General features: G+C 34.6%; 3 protein-coding genes across 10 annotated transcripts in view; 2 read left to right on the top strand and 1 right to left on the bottom strand.

Moving 5' to 3' along the window:
• Positions 1 to 8,733, top strand: part of LOC138336365 (protein mono-ADP-ribosyltransferase PARP4-like) — a 46,925-nt gene extending 38,192 nt beyond the window's left edge. For 5 of the 8 annotated variants that reach the window (XM_069285829.1, XM_069285838.1, XM_069285861.1 and 2 more), the window contains 6 exons: positions 655 to 768; positions 1,912 to 2,038; positions 2,873 to 3,046; positions 5,275 to 5,375; positions 5,698 to 5,794; positions 6,128 to 8,733. In XM_069285829.1, coding sequence (XP_069141930.1) covers positions 655 to 768; positions 1,912 to 2,038; positions 2,873 to 3,046; positions 5,275 to 5,375; positions 5,698 to 5,794; positions 6,128 to 6,423 — 909 coding nt within the window. In that variant the 3' untranslated portion in view covers positions 6,424 to 8,733. The remainder of the gene's footprint in view (positions 1 to 654; positions 769 to 1,911; positions 2,039 to 2,872; positions 3,047 to 5,274; positions 5,376 to 5,697; positions 5,795 to 6,127) is intronic. The other 3 variants (XM_069285853.1, XM_069285876.1, XM_069285885.1) reach the window with 3 other exon arrangements.
• A 3,464-nt stretch (positions 8,734 to 12,197) lies between these two features.
• Positions 12,198 to 17,187, top strand: LOC138310979 (uncharacterized). The gene is made up of 9 exons (XM_069252395.1): positions 12,198 to 12,341; positions 12,867 to 12,933; positions 13,339 to 13,431; positions 13,894 to 13,995; positions 14,536 to 14,725; positions 15,444 to 15,557; positions 15,967 to 16,134; positions 16,626 to 16,759; positions 17,025 to 17,187. The coding sequence occupies exons 1-9, from the start codon at positions 12,262 to 12,264 to the stop codon at positions 17,166 to 17,168; spliced, it is 1,092 nt and encodes a 363-aa protein (XP_069108496.1). The 5' UTR covers positions 12,198 to 12,261; the 3' UTR covers positions 17,169 to 17,187.
• A 704-nt stretch (positions 17,188 to 17,891) lies between these two features.
• LOC138310988 (EGF-like repeat and discoidin I-like domain-containing protein 3) lies at positions 17,892 to 21,446 on the bottom strand. Its single transcript, XM_069252406.1, has 9 exons — positions 21,322 to 21,446; positions 21,155 to 21,221; positions 20,776 to 20,862; positions 20,349 to 20,450; positions 19,970 to 20,159; positions 19,727 to 19,840; positions 18,777 to 18,934; positions 18,299 to 18,439; positions 17,892 to 18,080 (listed from the first exon to the last, which is right to left on the bottom strand). Exons 1-9 carry the CDS (start codon positions 21,372 to 21,374, stop codon positions 17,934 to 17,936), a joined length of 1,059 nt encoding a protein of 352 aa, XP_069108507.1. The 5' UTR covers positions 21,375 to 21,446; the 3' UTR covers positions 17,892 to 17,933.
• Positions 21,447 to 22,270: the final 824 nt, after the last annotated feature.

Raw genomic sequence — 22,270 nt, forward strand, 5'->3', positions numbered from 1 at the left:
ATATAGTCATTGTTAGTGTTAGGTATTGTTATACTGTCCTTGGTATATAGTCATTGTTAGGTATTGTTATACTGTCCTTGGTATATAGTCATTGTTAGGTATTGTTATACTGTCCTTGGTATATAGTCATTGTTAGGTATTGTTATATCTTTACTTTACATTCCTTATACTATTCTATAGTTAAAGTCTTTTAAAGTACATTTTTTTCAGATGTTTGTGCACGTGAAATGTTGACCAGTCAACATCGAAATGCTGACTGCTTACTTCATGTTGATGTTACAATTTATATTTGGCACGTATTTGTCTAAATGATAAAAGATATAACAAAACATTTGTAGAGTTTTTGGTCAACATGTTATATGGTGATTTGTTTTACTGAACTAACCCTAACCCTAGTTCAACGTAACACATGTTGACCTCAAACTCCGTCAACGTAAATGCAGTCAAGTGTCTGTCAAGAGAGACCAAATAGGATCAAATGAATTGTTTTTCAAAACAAAATTTTCTTCAATGCTTGGAATTTCAAAACAAAATTTTCTTCAATGCTTGGAAATAATTATTATACTGTAGAACCCTTTATCGTATTTATAATAGATTGAAAAATCTTATGGTGGAAGCATGATACCTGAACATGTCTTTATGATATACAAATAGGAGCAGTCTGTTTCGTGGAGGAAATGTGAGTCACCAGACTTCTTCAGAAAGATGGATCAAGAAAATGACTTACTTGAAGCTGATCAGAAGAAGCCAACAGAACATGCAAAGAAGGTTGGTATATAAAGCAGGTACAATGAAGTAGCAGATCCAACATATGTTTTCATCAGGTAATGTCGAAAGAAATGTCTACAGATACTTCTAAGTTATAGGTAATAATTAGTCCCAACAATTCTAAGTTAGCGTATTACAGAGAGATCTGTCCGTACAGGTAGGTATTGATTGTTATGTCAAGTTTTTCAGAGAAAAGACATAATTTTCACTCACAAACGTCTTTAATGTTTACATTACTACTGCACAGTAGAGCTTGATGTTACTACTAAACCCAATGTATGATAATTTACAATTTTTACATTTGTTTTGGCTCAGCTGGCAAAGTTTTACCTTCATCAGAGGTCACGAAAAGATTGGATTCATGACAGTATGAGAATTTACAAAGGATATTCTTAAAATTAATCAATAAGAAAATTAAAAGTGATTAAAAGTGTTCTATTTATCTTTGTTTATTCGGGTTATCGATTGAATGATTTGTTACTGTTTAGTTGGTTTTCCTTTCAACAACAGCAACAGTCCAGAAACCCATTAGTCCAGAAACCCATTATTTCTCATCAAATATTTTCCTCTATGCATACGTGTCGGGTTTTTTTCATCCTTTATATATATATATATATATATATTAATTTCATTTCTTATAACTGGAATAACTGTAGTGTAGTTAGAAAATTAGCACCTTTGTAAATAGTTATGTTTTACAAGAAATACGAGCACTTGGCTTAAAATTTTTAGCCTAAAATATCTGGCGCGAACAGTGCTAAGATGTATTTACCGTTAAAATATGTATTAACTGGTAATGACGTTACATTCAATACTTTCCTCCATAGACAGATATTCTGTAATACAAAATGAATGCAAAGACGGAATAAAAATTATAGGCATACATATATATACTGTAAACATGGATATTTTAGCGAGTGCTTAATTTCGCGATTTGCATGCATAAACTCCCCCTCTCCTAAATTTCCATGTTTATAGTAGATATAAAATTTGATATGTATGATAGGATTGAGGATAAGTGTACTAGAATAGACTTTGATTATACTATAACCTTTTGAGCTGATGGTTTCTCTGATACATTTAATAGATAATGCAGGATTTTGTTCTACAACATGATGTGTTTGTTCTTTTGATTTATTCAAGATACCAGTTGGTAGGAAGTGTCATGGAATGAGAGTAACAGAGAGCATTGAAAGAAATACGGAGGAATTAAGCTTCCAAAGGGCTGGAGCCTATCGTACAAGGTCTTCTGGTGGATCTTGCTGTATGGGTATATGCTATATTTGATATTTCACACACTTGTGACCTTGTTGGGAAGATTACTTATCAGATTTGCTTATCTGAATGACCTTGAGCTTTATTTCAAGTTCTATAATCTAATTTTGAAGATTGTTTAAACACAATTTAAGCATTCGAGAGCTTTAGATTTCTGAATTAACCAAAAGGCGAGGAATTAAGACCCATTGAATGTTTTCTTTACTCTAGTGCTTCAGTCTGTATTGACTTTGGCGTTGGTTGAAAATATATACATTTCATCTCAAATTATTTCTGTGTAAAGAGATCATATTCTATCATCCCTACAGCTCTAGAAAGGAAAGTAAATTATTGAACTTTTAAATTGAACTTTGTTAATTGTTTCGCAGAATTAATAGTCAGTGTTTGAAGAGACACTGGTGTGACAACATACTTTTGTTTCTTGAAAAAAAAACCCACTGATATTTAGAAGGACTAATCTGTTGTTTGGGCAGCACAGTCCCAATACCGCTCCATAATAGAGGACCTTTGCTGTTTCTTCCTGGTAGGCCCTAATACAACACTTGATATTTTTCCAATTTCAACAAAATCTAGGATTAAGCAACAGGCAATGCCTATGTAAGTTCTCTTTCTCTCACCATAATAACCACCTGTAAAACCACACAGTCAATCACAGTGCCCCGTTATTCAATTCTTTTGATGTGCATCAAAGGTCCAAACTTCCTTTTTATCTTTGCTCACACGGTTTTCAGTTTTCCTACAAAAATATCCCATAGGTGGATATAATGACAGTGATAGTAACCACTGGAATATCAAGGTGAATAATAGAACGCAAACGGTTTCTTGGTAGGCCCTAGAACGGCAACATATGAGAACACACGCAATGGAAGAGCTCTACATGTAGATGGACGATGGGTTCAGGATAAAGAAAGACCAGAAGAACTGCATGGATTTTTGTCTAAAGTCAAAGATAAATCTGGAGGCAAAGGCCGAAGCTTAAATGATCTGACTGACAGAGAGCCTGGTGAGTTAGGCTGAGACATAATCTCTGATACTACAAAGATGGTAGCTGTTTTCTTCATTTCTTCTCCTGGAACTTTTCAAAAGACAGTCAGACTTCAATTCATGATTTTTTCTTTCAGTGTAGAAGGCTTATTTTGTAGTGATATTCATACCAGGCAAGGGAGATGATTATGTCACACCTTGCAGTGGTTTGCTGACACTTTCTTGAAAGAGTGATCACATCAATGTTATGATGTATCCTGATTAACATGTCACATGATTGCGAACATGTCACATGATTGCCAACATGTCACATGATTGCGAACCTATTGAGAAGGTGAAATATTGTACACCAGGCCATTAATTTTATGGTTGACACAGAGGCTGTTATTATAATTTTTAGATTATATCCAACTGATAATATATTGTCCTGTTTAATAATCCAGAAACTTTGGTAGACTTTATGGATATCCAGTGTTAAGATGATAACTTTTAGGCTGCCTCGCTGCTGCTGATTATCAGCCAGTGAATGGAAATGGACTGGTCAAAATTACTCTGCAAGATCTGCTGATGTACTTAGCTGTAATCCCTAGACAGCCAGCTGACATATATCACATGTTACAATCCATTTATGTATATATTTATTGCTTCTCAAGTGATAGCTCTTATTTTGACAGTCAAATGTTGGCGCCTTCATGTCTTTATTGTTTTGTATAACCCCCTGCCTACGATCAAGCTATGTGGAGTATACTGTCTCATCTGTGTTTTGAATTGAACACTGACAATCGATGGATTATGAAAACATTGTGTACAACACATACAATGTTTGGCATATTTTCTTTTAATGATATTCCCAAAACTCCTTCCCATTTACTAAACTAGTACTTGTATTAGTACATTTACTAGTTTTTAGCTCGCCTATTCGAAGAATAGGGGGAGCTAATGTTGTCACCCCGGCGTCGGCGTCGGTGTCAGCGTTGGCGTCCCATTTCACGTTAAAGTTTTTGAGCAAGTTTCTGTTTCGTCAATTGTTTAAGCTTAAGTCATAATAAATGTTTATGATTTTATTTTCCTAATGTGTATGGATGCTGAACGTGATAATACAACCAATTTGGGGCCCTTTAAGGGGTTTTTGAGTCTGTTAATTTGTCATATTTCCATGTTTAAATAGTAAATACTTGAACATCAACTTCTTCTGAATAGACGAGCTTTGCTGTTCTCCAACAGCTCTTGTCTTTTTCCTAACTTACTCTGCTGTCACATTTTTCTCTCAAATCTTTTATAAAACTAGGTATGCTTATCATCTGTTGGTGTGTCTCCATATTTCCTGCATTATGAGAGGTTTTGCTATATGTTGTGAATAGAAAATATCATGGAAAACTCCAGTCATATGACACACTTAGGAACCAATTCAAATCTTGAATGTTTTACACGAAGAGTAGAGAACATGTGCAGGTCTTTTAATAAAATATAATTGGAAATGCTGCTATTGTATTTAAGTAAAAACAAGATATTATTTTCATATAGACAAGTTCTAAATTCTTATTTAGGATCACGTTTTAATAACATCATGTAAAATTGGTGATGCAATACACTGACATAAGCAATTGCATAGAAATGCTCTTTGTATACATACATTATAGAGTGCCATGTCAGTATACCGGGAGTTGGATTACTGGTTCGCCCGGGCCGTTGTCAGTATAATGTGACGGAGTGGGGTGTGTTGCTTTGAGTCTTTGGTGGAATGTTTCAAATATATAGCACTATAAAAAGGGCAACAGTTCCACTATACAAGGAGGCACAATGCGAATATACCACAGTCTTCCAAAGCACGCACAGCGCACTTCATACACACTGCACCCCGCATGCATGGGAAGCCATCCTTACATGACCATGGCTGTTAATAGGACATTAATTAACAGAGCACCATGTACTGACTGGTAACCACAAAATTAAATTTCATGTACTCCAAGGTCAAGGTCATTAGAGGTCATCCTGGTCACATCACAGGACCAGCGGGGTTAATCCCTTAATGAGCAAGTCATGGTTTACTCCATAGGAATGGCAAACAAAGCTTATAAACGGTCATGATTATTTTGTTTAATTGCATCTTTCCATAAAATTTCAGACATGTTGACTTTTAATAGAGAACAATCTATATTCCATGCGCATATCTGTTGTGCTTAAAGTGGCTTGTCGGAGTTGAAGAAATGAAGCCTATCTTCAATTGTTTTGTTTGTTATGTTTTAGATCTTGCCGATGTCGGATCAAAAATGCCAGTCATTGCTAAGGCAGCAAAGAAAAACCTCAGTAAAAAAGAATTTGACATCCTGAAAAAAATTCAAAATAAGGTACATGTATATCCAAACGTAAAAAGTAAATGGATACTTTAACATCTTTAAAGGATATGAAAATAAAGTGCAATGTAAATATTCATCTTCATAATAAACTATTGGATTGGATTTAAGGTTAACTATTGATAGTATTATCAATATTTTGAACAACCCTATTACTATTTGATAAATAAAGCAATTATAACCGAATCTCTATTATTATAAATATCACATTATGAAAACGATGAAATATTAGACTTCATAAAAGTCGAGGTATCAGCTGTATATGAAATTGAAATTTCACACTCATATTGTTCATAATAAACTGATTGTATTACAGTTAGGGGGTTGGACGAGGGATGAACTGGAGAAGGACCTGTATATTGATTTATCAGCCTGTATTGAGGTCCTAAACACTGCAGGACTGAAGTCACTTGGTAGGTGGTACTGCATCGTAACTTCATCTCTATGGGAGTTTACTCAACAGGATTTTTCTCCAGTTGCATTTAATTTGATAAAAGTCGGTAAAAAGAAATGTAATTACGTTGTTTATTTTACTTTGTGGACTTCCTTTTCATTTTTGGACAGTCTTGAGCTAAAAACTTTGGAAACAGGAGAAAAAAATATCATACACAATTAGAGCCGAAACCTTGTTTTCTGGTATGGTTCGATCACACATAATAAATTTATATTTAAGATGCTGAGTGAAGGGTATTCGATCATCGGTAAATGAACAGAAATCCTACTATACTGCATGAATATTTTTTTAGGTGTGAAGGTCGCTATGGAAATGGAGAATGTTTTAGTGACAGCATTTGTTGTCATGTGGATACTCAAGACACTGGCACCAGAGTTATTCCCCTTGGATACCACCACCAGGAATTGGTCCCAAACTGCCGTGGAAATAGCAGCAGCCGTACTGGAGATATATGACCATGATCGGTCGTTGTTGGACAAGGCTGTTCAGTACTGTGACCAGTTAGAGAGGGCACACCCAGGTGTCGCCTATATATTGGAACTGGGGTCTAACTGGTTCAATGTGGCTTCAAAAATATTAGGGTTATGATTTCTATAACTGATGCAAAATTGAAAAGACTGAGTAACTAGAGTATCATTTGAATATGAAGAATTTTGAAATGAGATTAATGTTCTTTGATTACAAGACATTTGAAATTAGGCAAAGGCATTTCAAATGAACTATATACTTTTCAAATGAAAATTGTTAGGTAGTTGATATGGTTGTATGTGAAAAGGTTTATTTTTTTATGAAAACTTATGGTGTGCTGATTATGTAAAAGACATATTTTAGGTCATCTGACCCGAAGGGTCATTATGACCTATTGTCATCATGCACCGTCTGTCGTCGTGCGCCGTGCGTAAACTTTTCATTTAAATGACTTCTTCTCTATAACCGAAAAGCCAAGGGTACTCATATTTGGCCGGTAGCATGCTGGGATGAAGGGCTACCAAGTTTGTTAAAATGAATGGCCTTGACCTTCATTCAAGGTCACAGGGGTCAAATAGGTGAAAATCTTTAAATGACTTCTTCTTAATAACCAAACAGCCTAGGGACTTGATATTGGGCCTGTGGCATGCTTGGATGAAGGGCTACCAAGTTTTTTCAAATGAATAACATTGACCTTCATTCAAGGTCACAGGGGTCAAATAGGTGAACATCTTTAAACGATTCTTCTTAATAACAAAGAGGCCTAGGGACCTGATATTAGGCCTGTTAGATGCTGGGATGAAGGGCTACAAAGTTTGTTCAAATGAATGACCTTGACCTCCATTCAAGGTCACAGGGGTCATAAAGGCTAAAATCTTTAAACAACTTCTTTTTAATAATAAAGAGGCCTAGGGACCTGATATTGCGACTTTGGCATGCTTGGATAAAGGGCTAATGAGTTTGTTCAAATGAATGACCTTGATCTTCATTCAAGGTCACAGGGGTCAAATAGGCTAAAATTGTTAAAAGACTTCTTAATAACCAAAATGCCTAGAGACCTGATATTGGGCCTGTGACATGTTGGGATGAAGCTCTACAAAGTTTGTTCAAATGAATGATCTTGACTTTAGGGATCAAATAGGCTAAAATATTTAAATGGCTTCTTTTTAATAACCAAGAGGCAAAGGGGCCTCTAATGTGCTTAGGCATGATATAAATTCTTATTCACTCTCCTATTTGTTAAGTATGAACCATGCATGATTACCAGATAGCAGGTGAGCGATTCGGGCCCATTGGGCCCTTGTTACATTTACAATAACACAGAATTGATGCACTTAATTCTATTGTTAATTTATAACTACCTATATCACTGTACAAAATTGAATTGAAATTGTAGACCACAACTTGCCTTCTTGGTTTGATTATGTCATGCGCATTTAAAAACTCTTTAGAAGTAAAAATGATTTTGACGGAACAAGTTCATGTTGTTATCAGATATATGTTTGGGCAGTTAAAAGAACTTGAACCGTAATTAAGGTCGGCTCTGATATTGTTGTCATATACTCTCAAAGTTTACTATAATCTGTATCTATGTAAAACATTAATCATACTTTCTAGGAAAACTTTCTTATAAATCATTGTGATATATTTTACAAGAAGTATTTTTTTGTATTTCTTTTACTGTTTTAACTATATTATAAAGTCTGTGATCAACCTGAATTGTGATAAAAAGGACATAGTTGTATGAGTGATGCGTCATAAAACTGGCCTTTAAGTTATAGGAAATTGTAGTTTCTCACACACATCTACATGCATTTCTCAATACTGCGAAATGTAGCATGTGATGTGTCAGCAAAATGTTTATATTGATGATGGCTCCACATTATGTGTATTGTTTGAAAAATGTTTTTTAAGCGGAAAACACTTTACCTTCATGATCAGTTAATGCATAATTCAGTACTCTGAACTGAAAGTTGTTAAGTATACGATTGGCATTATTCATGACTACTAAATAAGCTGTTGATGTAATAAATGAATTTGATCGTATAATGATGACCATTCTTGCTTTTCATGCTCATAAAAGCATTACAATTTTATCGCACTAACATTGAATTTAAATGTGGTGTATGGAATGATCAGTGATACGAAATAAATTCATAGGTTTTTGAAAAACCTTTTCTTATAGAAAAATAAAAACAAATGCTTATCTTAAGAATAGCACCAATGAGGGCAATTATTTATGCCTTTTTGTGACACGAACAAAACAAAACGGCTGAACTATTTTAGATTAGAGATTGTTGAAAACTAAAGCTTATATCGTTATGTTATTATTTTACATATTTTGTTTATTATTCATTTTAATGTGATATTGCCATGATGTATACTATGCATTGGAATATATCAATAAATGCATTTTCCATTTAAAACTTACCACTTTACTTGTCAATGTGTGTTCTTTTTACCAGTTTGTCATGGAGGTTTTCAGAGGTGAGACAGATCATACGATTCTTGCTGTTTGATTGAGAGCATGGAAACATAACTAATTATTAATATAATAATAATGAGGGGAAAAAGCAACAACAAAAAATTAAAACGACCAAATATGTAAAATTATGATATAAAGCTCAATATTTAGCGAGTCCTCTCTATTCTTTTGACACCCACAAATTTGTTTTTGACAAAGGGCTTCAGAAAAGACGCTTGCTAAGATTATTAAATAATATTAAGTATCATAGATTATAAAGTTTGTTTATGTTTAAAGAGAAGGAGAAACAGTAGGAATCCACTTAGATCTTTTTTGGTCAAAATAGAAAGATCCTCAGCAGTAAAAATGTATGAAAATGAGTTGATTTTACAGGAATTTTATGGACCGGAAGTTATTAGTCTATCCTCATGAGTGCCAAGTGAAGTTCGTCTATATTGTGTTATGTTTGGCTGGGATTTGAGCACACTATGTCTCTTACCTTTTATGATATGTAAAACCACTTGAGTACGGAGTCCGGAGATCTCATAAACAATTTCAAGTGATAACCATATGACGAAATTCCTAGCATTTCAACCAAACTGTTGTCTGAAGGTGAAATACCTGCAAATGGAAGGGGTAATCGGATCGGAAGACGGCAAGACTAGACAACGATGTTTAGTAGGCATATTGATTCTTTTTACATGTATATATGATGTTAAGCCGTAAAATTTCCTTGGCCAATTGATCAAATTGAGTTTTGACTATTACCGTCAAACATTTATATTTCATTTTGTCTTTGTTTTCGAAGGTGAGCGAAAAAGAACACACTTTGTTAGGTATTTATTGGGTAATGAGGTTTAACGTCCTAATTATAACCAGGGTCATTAAAGGTCAGCCTCCCCTATATGTAATGTGCCGGTGTAACGTTGAAAATGGACCCCCGTTGAAAACTGACCTCGGGTCATTTTTCAACGTTGAAAAATGACCCCGAAAACCGTTGAAAACTGAACTTTCAGCGCACTTTTTACACCTACCCGTTGAAAATAGACCCCGTTGAAAAGTGACCCCATAAGAACTCGTTTTTACACAACAACACAACACGACACCACAACACCACGAAACCACACACCATCACACAGCACAGCAACACACCAACAACACAACAACAAAACACAACATAACACCACACAACAACACATCACATCACACAACAAAACACAACAAAATAACACAACATCACACAACACAACATCAAACAACATAACATCACATAACACAACCACGCATCACACTAAACACAACACAAGACAACATTACACAACAACACGACACAACATCACAACAAAACATCACACAACACAATCACAACACACAACACGACCTAACAACACAACAATAGAACAACACAACACCCGACAACAACACAACATCACACAACATAACGCAACAACACATCACAAAACAACACAACACAACCATACGCAGAACACAACATAACTGATCCATACGCAGATATAATACATGCATTCTTGTATTGCAGGGAATAAATATATATTAACAATTACTGAATATCTGACAAACGTAAAATCGTCGAAAATATAATCATAAAAAATCATTAAGAAACAAATTAATGATATCCCATAATTATAGTTTTGTAACACTATCCACTGGTACTAGGAAGTGAACACCACATAGTACAAACTTAGTGCCGTATTCTCCATAATAAACATACAAGCACCTAAAATATTTAAATGAGGTATTTGTTACGATGATAACAATATCAATTTTCAATTCAAATCGAGGTGATTACGTAATTTAAATACCAGCACAGAAGGGTCGCTTATATTAGGAAAGGCGGTAACAGAATTCGAGAACAGTTATATATGTGAATGTACTAGGGTCATATTTCAACAGATCACCCGTTGATAGTTTGCCAAAGTCATTTTTCAACAGACCTGCCGTTGAGAATTGACCCTAGACACTGTCAATTTTCAACGGCATGTTCAATTTTCAACGGCATTCGGGTCCGTTTTCAACGGAGGTCCATTTTCAACGTTACACCGTATGTATGCATGTTTTGGGAGACTGCAGTATATTGTATATTTGTCCCCGTGTAATAGTGGACTATTGTGGTTTAGAGCTCCCTCACTAAAGCATGTCGTCAACAACACATCCATCCGTCATATCAAACTCACATCGGATAAACCAGTCGTCCCACTCCTTTTCTACTGAGCGTTAAGCAAGATCAGAAACTACCCTTTTAATGTCGTGTCACGACTAGAGGATATAACGTTGAGTCTTTCATACTGGGACGAACGTTTAACTCGAGGCCAAGGTAGTAAAATGGTATTACAGGAGACATTATGATGAAGAAAGTCAGTTAGGAAACGATAATATCTAGTCACCTTTTCAATTCATTCAAACGCCTTTCCTACAGGGGAGACATACATGTGGTCAAATCATTTACGTATTTGACATTCTATCCTTTACACGGTACTTCCTGAGAAGTTTCAGGTATACATGGCTTTAGATCGGCGTGCTGCCCTACATTATTCATGTACAACCTATATTTCATATGTCAATTTGTGATTATGAGTTGCGTGTTATAACGATCTACCTATGTTTATCCCATAACTATGCATGTTTCACAATGTAAAACTCCTGTGATAAATTCCATAGCAGTTGGTTATCGTTTATGTTTACACACTTCCTTGAATGAGAAACAACTGATCACCATGGTATTCAGATAGAGGTAAGTTATAGGATAAACAAGATCCCCAACACGTGACTGCTGTTCATCATGTTTATTTAACACTCGTTAGTTAATTTTCAAATTTTTAAAAGACACGAGCCTTAGCGAGTCGTTTAAAAATTTAAAAATTAAATAACGGGGTTAATAAACATGGTTAAGAACAGTCAGTTGTTGAGGAACCTCTATGTAACAGCACTTCAGGGTACCTGACGTCATTTTTTATCAAAGAAAACTACTAAGTACGTAACTTTTCACACAAACTGATGACGTATCAATCAGTACCTACAGCAATCAGAGTAAGTACCTAATTACTTGTCCTTCAGGATCATCTCCTGTGATGTCCATTTAAAATTACGTTTCAAGAGTCTTGAATATAAAAATATGTGTAAACTACCCCGCTTGTTAATTCTACTTTAGGTTGATCTATGGTTTGGCATTTATGTAGATATATCTATTTATTTTAAAAAAGTATATATTTTTTTCATGTTTTAATTTTAGTAAAAAAATAAACACTTCTCCGTCAACACTAATTCAAGTTTGTTACTCACAGTGGCAAATATGGACAGACTTATATCTGCCTGCTTACAATATGGCAACGGATATAAACCAATCTTAATACAATTTTTAGCTCCCGAAATGAGATAGAATGAAATTCTTACACATCTATGCAACAGAACAATGGGTGTGAGAATCGTGAGAGCTTATCACAAGGGAGAACCGACGCGCCGGAAGTTGGCCAGTTATGAACAGAATAAGGATATCAAGAAGAATGTTTGCTTTTGTTTTGCTGCTATTGGCTTCATCATCTGCAGCAGATGACGGGTAAGTTATATTGATGTAATAGCAATATTGTAACAATATCTTTACTTACTGATCACATCGTATGTTCCGTCAAATAAATATTCCATATCATTATTTCCTTCTTATTTAGAATATAACAAAATAAAAGAGCATCATCATTTGCACGGTAATGCTGTAGTGTAATAAAGCGGACCAAAGTTAAGGGTTACTAATAGGACACAGATATCTAAATCTTTGTTCAGTATCACTGTAGACGTATCATGTTGGTAGACCGGGTAAAAATACTTCCCACCATTTTTTTTCATATTTAAAAACAACGATTATGTTTTAACGTTGGTTCGGTAGTTTTAGGTAGTCTCTGAACACCACGTATTGAAGACAACAGGTACCGGTTAAATCTGTATATAAATTGTTTGATAATGATATTTCATTAGATATCGTATGGTACGCTCGTATTGCTTGTATTGGAAACCTTAAGATGCTAAAGTTTCTGTCCTATGGAAAATTGGTTTCCATAACTTTTTTTGTCTTTTTTTTTTGTAACAGGGTGTTTGACATCAAGTACCCAAATGTTGTTATAGCGGCCCAGGGTGATGGGAATGTGTCGTTACAGGTAACATTTGATATGTCTCAAGAATTATAAGGTGTTCTGCTTAAATATGGAGGATATAAAACTATATGTATTAATTGTTTGCGAAATCTAATATAACTAACATGCATAATAATGTATAAAGGCAGAATAATTCGCACTATTTTTTAACAACATTTCATTGGTTAAAATTGATCCTATATTGGCACGGTGGTTATCTTCCTTATTTGTTGTTACAAGACTTGTATTTATTACTACTATAGCTAAGCAAAATGTACATGATTGAATGGATATATGTGAAGTGAAAACTAATTCCCTACCTTTGTTATACTCCATTCATTGTTTTGAGGTGATAATCCAACACATTTACGAATATTGACGAAATCATATTGGCATCACTTAATATAGTAATTATTATCCTCCCGTCAGTCTGGCCCTGCCACGAAGGACTTGTACATACTTCCTGGACCAAACGGAGGCTCTGTATACATGGAGGATACAGATCTGCTGCATATAATAAAGGTAATAAGATATAACTATATCTATTTAACTCAGTTCAACAAGACTATGCAGTGTTTGTATGCTAGCATAAGATACAAACTTTTGGAAAGTCTCTCTGTTGACTTCATGATCACGTCTGGGAAAACACTTTCATTTATCAAATGTGAGATCAGATGTGTTTATTACTTTAAATATGTATGTTGGTTCCAATTTCGCCATATAACCTTATTCCATATAGTAAATTACTCTCTATCTTCATACGTAACTATAACTGTAATTATAAAGCAAGTAAAGTAAGCGGTTTGGAAAGGTTATGTGCAGTCTTCCCTTCTCGAAAGGGTTCATAGCGTTCGACATATCTATAGACGTTACCAGCTTTTACATTCTACAGAGTACATATTTGGGAAGGTGTTATAATTATTTTATTCCACTTATTATCGTACTAACTAACATAATTTTGTTATTTGTCTTTCTCTACTCTAGATTGCTGAAAGCCTTCCGCCTGTCTGGTCTCCTCATGCTCACGTAGCATTCTTCGGCACATTTAAGGGTGAAGAGAAGGTGGACTTGAAACTAGAAGCGGAGGTAATAAAACCTAAAAAGCAATTGTTTAAGGATACATTCTGTGTGCACAGTTAATATTTAGATGGTTTCCCCTGTATTTGGCATGTGACGAGTGCGTTTATGGTTTGGTGTCCATTCTATAGAATTGTATTTTACAGAATCATGCTGCTAAAGAGAAGGGACAAAGAACACATTGCACGGTCACATCAAATTGCCAACTTAATTTATGTTAAACCTTAATCAGAAGGGAAAAAAATACATTTTTATGCTTAAGTATGTCTCGGCAATGGGTAGAAACAGATCATTCCGCATAGAAGTGTACAGTCAACTCAAGGATAAACGTGAGGACAGTCTCATGGGAAGGTAATGTTCAGAAATGAAGTCATGTAGGAAGCGAAGATATTGTCTTAAATTTATTGGCCTCTATGATTTCGGTTTTTTCCAATCTGCGGAAAATTAAAATATTTAATATTTTGGAATTTTAAAATGGTATTCAAGTACTAAATCGACATTTTATTAATAAATTTTGCTGAAGTATAATTTTAGTTGCTATCGTTTGAGGACCCGGAGGGTAGGGCCCTCAAGTTTGCCCTCGTTGCTGGAGACCTACCACCAGGTTTCAAGTTGAACGGTACCACTGGTCACGTGACGGGTGTTGTCCCTGATGTAACCACTAGTTACAAATTCACCATCCGGGCTATCGATGTACATAACAAGTACGCTGACGCAGTGTTCAAGATGGAAACCTTAGGTACAACTAATAAAATAAGATGGTTGTTTCTTATTCTACTTTTCATAAAATTTCAGTAATGTATTTGAGATATATCTTATTCAAATGAATCAACTTTGGTTTTCATAAAAGTTCCGCTGTGTTGGATACACACATCGCAATTTCCTGTGTGGTCAGCGGATTGCATTTTCTTGAGAAAGTAAAATGATTTCTTTCACTATTTCGCAAATGACGTTTGGAGGTACATATTGCATTAATTCCTCGTCATTGAATGTTGTCTATTATAGAATTTTCCCTTAAAGTATTTTTGCTGTAAATGTAAACTTAATTTGTGTATAGCAAGATCATTTTTTTACGTGTACATTCATTTTCATAAGCTTACTTTTTGTAGCAGTTTATAACGTACAAATGGCAAGCCTTGGATAAGTTGATACAAAGACGTAAACGTTGAAAGAGAAACGTCCTTTACAGAAAGAAATTTAGAATTGTGTTCAGTTTATTGAATTAGAATAATTGACCTGAATACGTGTTTGATTCAAAAATAGTAGTCACTTCCATCATAATCGGTTTTTGGTTAAATAGAATCGCGTTGTGATGTTTTTTTGATATATCGAAATTAGCAAAGAAATGTAGTTAACCTGAATGTAAATGTAAATTTGTGGAAATAATAAGTAATGAAGAAGATTGTTTTCTTGCATTGATTATGACATCCTTATCAAATATGATATATATACTTCAGAGTTTGATCACTGTGCGTCCAACCCTTGTCTACATAACGGTGAGTGCACTGATAGGACAGGTGGATTTTTCTGTAACTGTACGACTACCTACGGTGGAGCTAAATGTGAATATGGTAAGGATTAAATTTATTGTAGTATTTTGAAATTTGTGTTGTATTAATGATCTTGTTTTATGTAATTGTATTTAATACTACTTTCGAAAAGGAGATGGCTAACTTATATTTATTTTTATCTTATTTCAGTGAGATACTTCAATGCTTTTCGTTATTTTTTGAGAGTTTTGTTTACAAAATAAAAAATGACTTGATATTCGATTTATTTGCTTTATCAAGAAATCATGTTTACAAATCTATATGTATAATCAATGCCTTTATTGTAAATGGAAAGTCACGATAATGTTGTGTTTTTGCTCTATACTTAGATTGTCTTTAAATATTGGTGGGAAAGAAAAAAAATATCCAGTGAGAATGTCGCATTCTGCATACAAACAGCGTAAAAAGGATTATTTACGTTTTATTTAAGCATGTTCGAATAATGCCGTTGGTATAAGAAGCCGGAGCATCATACCCGATGCCCAGTTGTCAGCCTATCAAACTTACAGTTCCTATCTAGCCTCCAATGGCAGATACAGCGCCAGCGGCTACGGTTGGTGTGGAGTAAATACCGATTCGTGGCTCCAGGTGGACTTAGGTTACTATATTTTCTTCTTTTGATATTTCTATTTTCAATAACAGAAAAACTCATTTGTATGACCTAGAGAAGGTATTTCGATGTCACCATATTTTGATGTCCTTGCTTCATCTGTCGACATTTTTAACATGAAATACCATTCACTCGATTTATATTCGTACCGTGTTATTTCTTAATATCAATAATAAGTTTCATTCGGTAGAACTTATGTAAAGCTGTAGGAAATAGCATTTAGTAGTTAAGTCTAAAATTGATGTTTCGCTTAATTAGCCATTAAATTTCAGTCATTTTCCTTTTTCCAGTAACACCACTACTTACGCTGTATTCAGATTTGATACTTTAAGGTTTGTTCTCAGCACTTTCAAAGAAAATAGCACAATACCTAACAGGAGTTTATTGATAAAATTATTGCTTAGAAAAATACTATGTTACCATTATGATAATAGGCCAATGGTTCTCGACCTGTTATTTTTACATAAATGTTATTGCAGGAAATATAACAAGAATATACAGAGTCAGTCAGCAAGGATATTCTAGTTCTCAGTACACCTTAGCATACACAATATCTTACAGCATTGATGGAAACACATTCCAGAAAGTCAACGACACGAACGGAAACGAGCATGTACGTATGGTTTAATTTCACAATGCATTTATGTCTGTTCATAAATAGCGCCCTTTTGTAATTCGTAATTTCCCTCATGCACTGATTTAATGAATAATTCAGTTACAGTGTTAGGTGTTTAACTGTACGCATGTTACAAGCATCTTAAAGAATCTTGACAGAGAATGAAAATTTCAACGTTTAAACTATGAATTTGTTAAAGCATGTTCTATGTAAACGTACGCATGTTTAGCATTGCTATGTTGAATTATTTTTGATGTTACAGACATTCTCAGCGTCTACAAGCACACGTTCCTACAGTCTACCCACACCCGTCGATGCAAGATTTGTTCGTTTCCATCCTACGAGCTTCCGTAGCAGGCCTTGCTTTAAAGTGGAACTGTATGGATGTCATGTGTACGAAATCTGAATAAATGTTCTCAAAATTTTGCAAAGATTTGAAGTTTTGTTATAAAGAAGATTTAAGTATTTTAACAATGCCACACAATGTAAATCGCCATAAATGTTACGACAATAGTTAGTTAGCAACTCTTTGTATAAAGAAGACAAATAAAACCAGGCTACTCCAATCGATTCATATTTCTATACGGCTTAAATTTTCAAAAATGGCTACTGGAAGATGGAAATTGTCCTCGGTTCACCACTGTCACCGGAACAGGCATTGAATAAGTTAATTTAAAATTCGAACCACAACTAATACTTTCAGAAACACAAAATTTGAAAATATGTATCATCATGAAAGTTATGCTTTCAACTAATTTGAATTTTTGAATAGTTGTATTCCAATATTTAGTCAAAGCAAACATTATCACCATCTTTTGTTACGTTATACGTATTTGAAATTGTACTTTACCAATGTATCAAATCTCTCGGAATATCTTTTATTTATACAACCTAGAGGAGTAAGCCACAAAGTCATAATCAAGTTTTGATGCTTATATACACAATTAGGATATTATAGTAATTTCGACAATCGATTCCAAATTTCATAGAATAAATATCATTTTGGATTCCTTTTGATTAATAATGGTAAGTTCTTTTTTTGCTATCGATATGCACGATGCATTTTGTTTTAATTCCAAGACGGCAAAACAATGAATTTAACCGAATAGAACGAAGAAACGACTGTACGTTCTATATTTATCATGCTTTTATTGATAATATGACATTATAATCAGGGACAGCCATATACTTCCACACGTAGACCTGGGAGACCGCCGGTGTGCCATACTTTGGGATAGAAACGGACGAATCTGGCCTGTACTGGTGTCACAAAGTCGTGTTTTATCACCATATCGTAGCTTGAACTACCAGAAAACGTCTGCAATAGATCAATATAGAAATTTCAATGTGGTATTATTAAGAAACGAAAAATATTGATACTTTTTAAGCTTCTCGCTGCAAATATGATCATGTAGCTTTAACGTACGATAAATAGCTTCTTACAATAACGTCATACAAGCGCAAAATTAAACAATTTAAATTCTTCTGAAAACGTTTTTATCGCCTTAAGAAAAGAACAAGAAGCCTCTAACTTACGTTTCCGCCTGACACCGCCGCGTCCCGGAAGGTGTTGCCGTCTTGACTGTAGGTAACGGTGTAGGTTAAGGTGTAGTAGGAGGATGAACGGTAACCCTGTGTAGCCACGCCGTACACTGTCGATACGTTACCAAGGTCCACCTAATTAAATAATATACATCTATAATAGAAGTCAACGCCTTATGCTTTAGTTCGTATCAGAATGGGCGCTTTTATCCGTTGTTAACATGCTATGAAAATATCACATTACCCATACATTATAATCACTTTATATTTGGAAAATTGAAAAGAAGGCATCCACCGCAGCGCTTTTCTTTCTTTAAGTGTGACCACCGTGTCAACTTCCCTGGGTTCTACACTTACTGTCACGTTAATTTTGCGAAATTCCGTCATTCTCTCAAATTTATGAAATTTCATTTATTAGCCCCAGACAAGAAGATTAGATAACTGCATTATGGAAAACTGTTATAAATTTAACCTGTAAGAAGGACCCGGTTCCATTCCCTACCCATCCTGTGCGTGAGTGCAGACGACCGTCGTGGGCATTGTACGTGTTGTAGGTTAAGTGTGCGGATAACTGGGCGTCAGGGATGTGCTTGACCGACTGGTCCACTCCGTATGAGTTCGTCGAACATACTGGGAAATACCATACAAAGTTCCATAAAAGAATAAAAGAATGAAAACATAAACGGTGTTAGTACCATAAATCTACCTGAAGGTAGCTCTCCACAGAAAATTACTGCATATTGATTTAAGGATGTACACCTCTGAGAAGTCAAAACTTTCTTGTATTAATTTTTTTCTGAAATATTTGTGTGTACATTCTTGCACGAATGTGGGGGTGTGTAAGGGTGAGTGTGTGGGTGGGAGTGTGTGGGTGTGAGGATGTGTGGGTGTGTGTATGTGTGTTTTTTATGTGTGCTCGCGAGTGATATGTGATTGTGAATACATATATATGTGTACCTGTATATTGTTTTATGTGACTGTGTACATTGTGTTGTAATGTAATTATGCAAAAATAAAAAAAAAATAAAAAAAATAAAAAAAAATTCTGATATAGAATTATCAAAATTCATACCACAGTTCATACCATAGAAGAAAATGGAAGAAAAAAAATATGTCCGTGTGCTCGTTTTTTAACTATTGTCACTCAAAGTTAAATAAGTAATTTCTTCAAATTCCTGTATAGAAAATCTACTAAAAATAGAAATGTAATTTTTTGACAAAATTTGTAACTGGCAACTTGCTACAAGTATTGATAGGTTTTTTTATCTATGTCGAAACGATACTTCAACGGGACTGAAACCTCAGAAGAATACACCCTTAATGGTAAAATTCATTCCTGTATACAAGGGAAATATAAATAATTGATTGTTTACACTGGGAAGACATACAATTTTAAAGTAATTTAATCAGGGGATAACTCACTTGTTTCACATCTGTTCCCGCCATAGCCATGGACACACCTACATGTGAATTGGTTTAGGTTATCCGTGCATGTTCCACCATGCTCACACGGCTGGTTTACGCATTGGTCTTGCTCTAAAAGAAAATCAAACTTTCTGTTTCTTTTTTGACGTTTTAACTACATAAGATAATATGTGAAATGACAACAAACCTTTTGCAAAAGAAATTAATACCAAGCAAAGAGTGTATTTAAAATATACAGACCCCGGATATTGATGCTGAAGGACCCGTCAGCATATTTTCCATGGACATCGGTGGCGCGAATTTCAAACTGGTAGGTTGCGTCTACATCGGGGGCAGTTCCGGATATCTCCCCAGTGGCGTTATTGAGTGTAGTACCTGGGGGCAGGTGGCCGGATACTAGTTCGTACACAATACGCTGTCCATCAGGATCCTGTGAAAAGTTTAATTGGTACAAAACATAAATAAATCACATAATTGTGTTGTAGCTCCCTATCATTTTTGATCGCCTGTTGTCTGTCTTTGTTTGGAAATGTTTTCGATCAAGATGTGTTGTATTACCATTACTTACCATAATTAAGTTTTAAACGATCACAAAACCCAGACCTGTTTTGTGAATTACCTTCGCTTCCACCGATACTGAGAAAGATTTCCCGGAGTTAAATGTACCAAGGGAACCATGCACTGATTGCTTAGTCCAGATAGGAGGAAGACTCTTCACTTTCTGAAAAAGAAAAACAATGTAATCGTCGCTATGGCCGCATTTGTATCTTATTGTATGCTGGTATGACATTTTGCTGTTTCAAAATCATTTTCGTGCAGCTGACGAATTTGACATTATCATTTCCGAAGGGTATCGATGCAAACGTACCTTTGGTTTACTACCATGGCTAACACACGCCTTGTGAAATGTGAAAAATAAAAATCAGTCAAAAGAAATAAAAATCTATAACTTTCAATGCGCTATATCTAGAAAGTACTGCTATAATACATTACATACGAAAAATAAATTGACATCATCAGTACTCAAGTGCTATACTTTCACATACCTGGATGAACTTCCTGAGGTCCACTCCAGCTATATACACGGTTCCCCCAGCTCCAGGCTTCAGGATTACATCTCCACCCTGACCCGCCTGAAATTAATATTTTTATATAGACTTTATCATAAAAATAGCATGTTCTCATTAATTTGACTAAGGAAAATATGATTTATGATATTTAGGCAATGCGTTTGCGGAAAACCAATTCGAGTTGAAATTCAGTGATACATTCCACCACCGGTAATGTAAACGTGCTAATATTTTATTTCACATAGAAACACAACTTAGGATTTATTCAGAATATTTTTTTTCATATTTATTTATTATATATTTTCAAACACTAAATGATCAATTTAGAATATAATGATACACGTTTATAGCATACCTCAAATATAAGATCTCCATTTGGTTCTGAGGAAATGTTTACATTCGGGTAGTCCACTTGGAAAAAGCTGAAAAATTGAATGATATAAAACACAGAAACTAATAAAATGTCTTTGTTTTAGAAAACATCACTAGTATCCGCAATATAAAAGTTAAACACGGACTTACCTGGCTTTAACAAGTGCTGGTAATATCAGAAAAATAGCGTACATTGCCGCCATGATGGATTTCTAACTTTTCAGTAACCGGAAACTCTTTCTTTCGAAAGCTTTACTAACTCTACTTGTGTGGGATACACCATGAACTCATTTTAATATCACCATGGTAACATAATGTGTGACACAGGTCTAGGACAAGGTTGGAGTTTTACCGTTATTTACTGTTCTAAAACCCAGGCTAATCCATGGATGTCATTCATATTTACCTCGTGTTTCCGACTCCATGTAACCTAACAACGAGTCTGACAACGATGATACAGGCAGACTTTAAATATCTGTAATTAAACTTCCTCCTTGTCACATGTCCTCTCCAACTATACGAACTAGTGCTTACTTAACTCATCTCATTTCACCTTGAACTATATTGACTAAACAAAATGTTGCAACATATATCTGTGTCATTAATTATTATGTATAGTAACACACCCAACACTAAAACAACGCCATACATTTTATTGTACCATTAGCTCATGCAGTTAAAGAGAACTTTATATTTTCCTGCTTTTAATAATTCTTTTTTTTTTCAATTATGGTACAGTGTATTTTTGTAGCTTATAGAAGTTCCTCTATCCCTCTACTTGGCTTAATTTACATGACATGTGATCAGTTTAAATATCATTTAATACGAAGCCGTGTTTACCAATGCCATACTTGACACATAAGAAGAACTGCGATCTCGTATATATGTTTGACAATATTACTGAGTCACAGTTGATTTACAAAACGCTTTTATTTAGTTGAACATTCTCGCATCGATCACACTACGATTACTATTATTAGTGAGACTAGAAAACGATGAAAAACGCAAAAAAGGTATTTTTTATATACAAAGAATTGAAATGAAAAAAGACACTTGGTTTCCTCATAAAAAATATTCAAAATAACAAAACTAATATTTT

This window comes from Argopecten irradians, chromosome 1 (assembly GCF_041381155.1).
Source record: "Argopecten irradians isolate NY chromosome 1, Ai_NY, whole genome shotgun sequence".
NCBI lineage: Eukaryota > Metazoa > Mollusca > Bivalvia > Pectinida > Pectinidae > Argopecten > Argopecten irradians.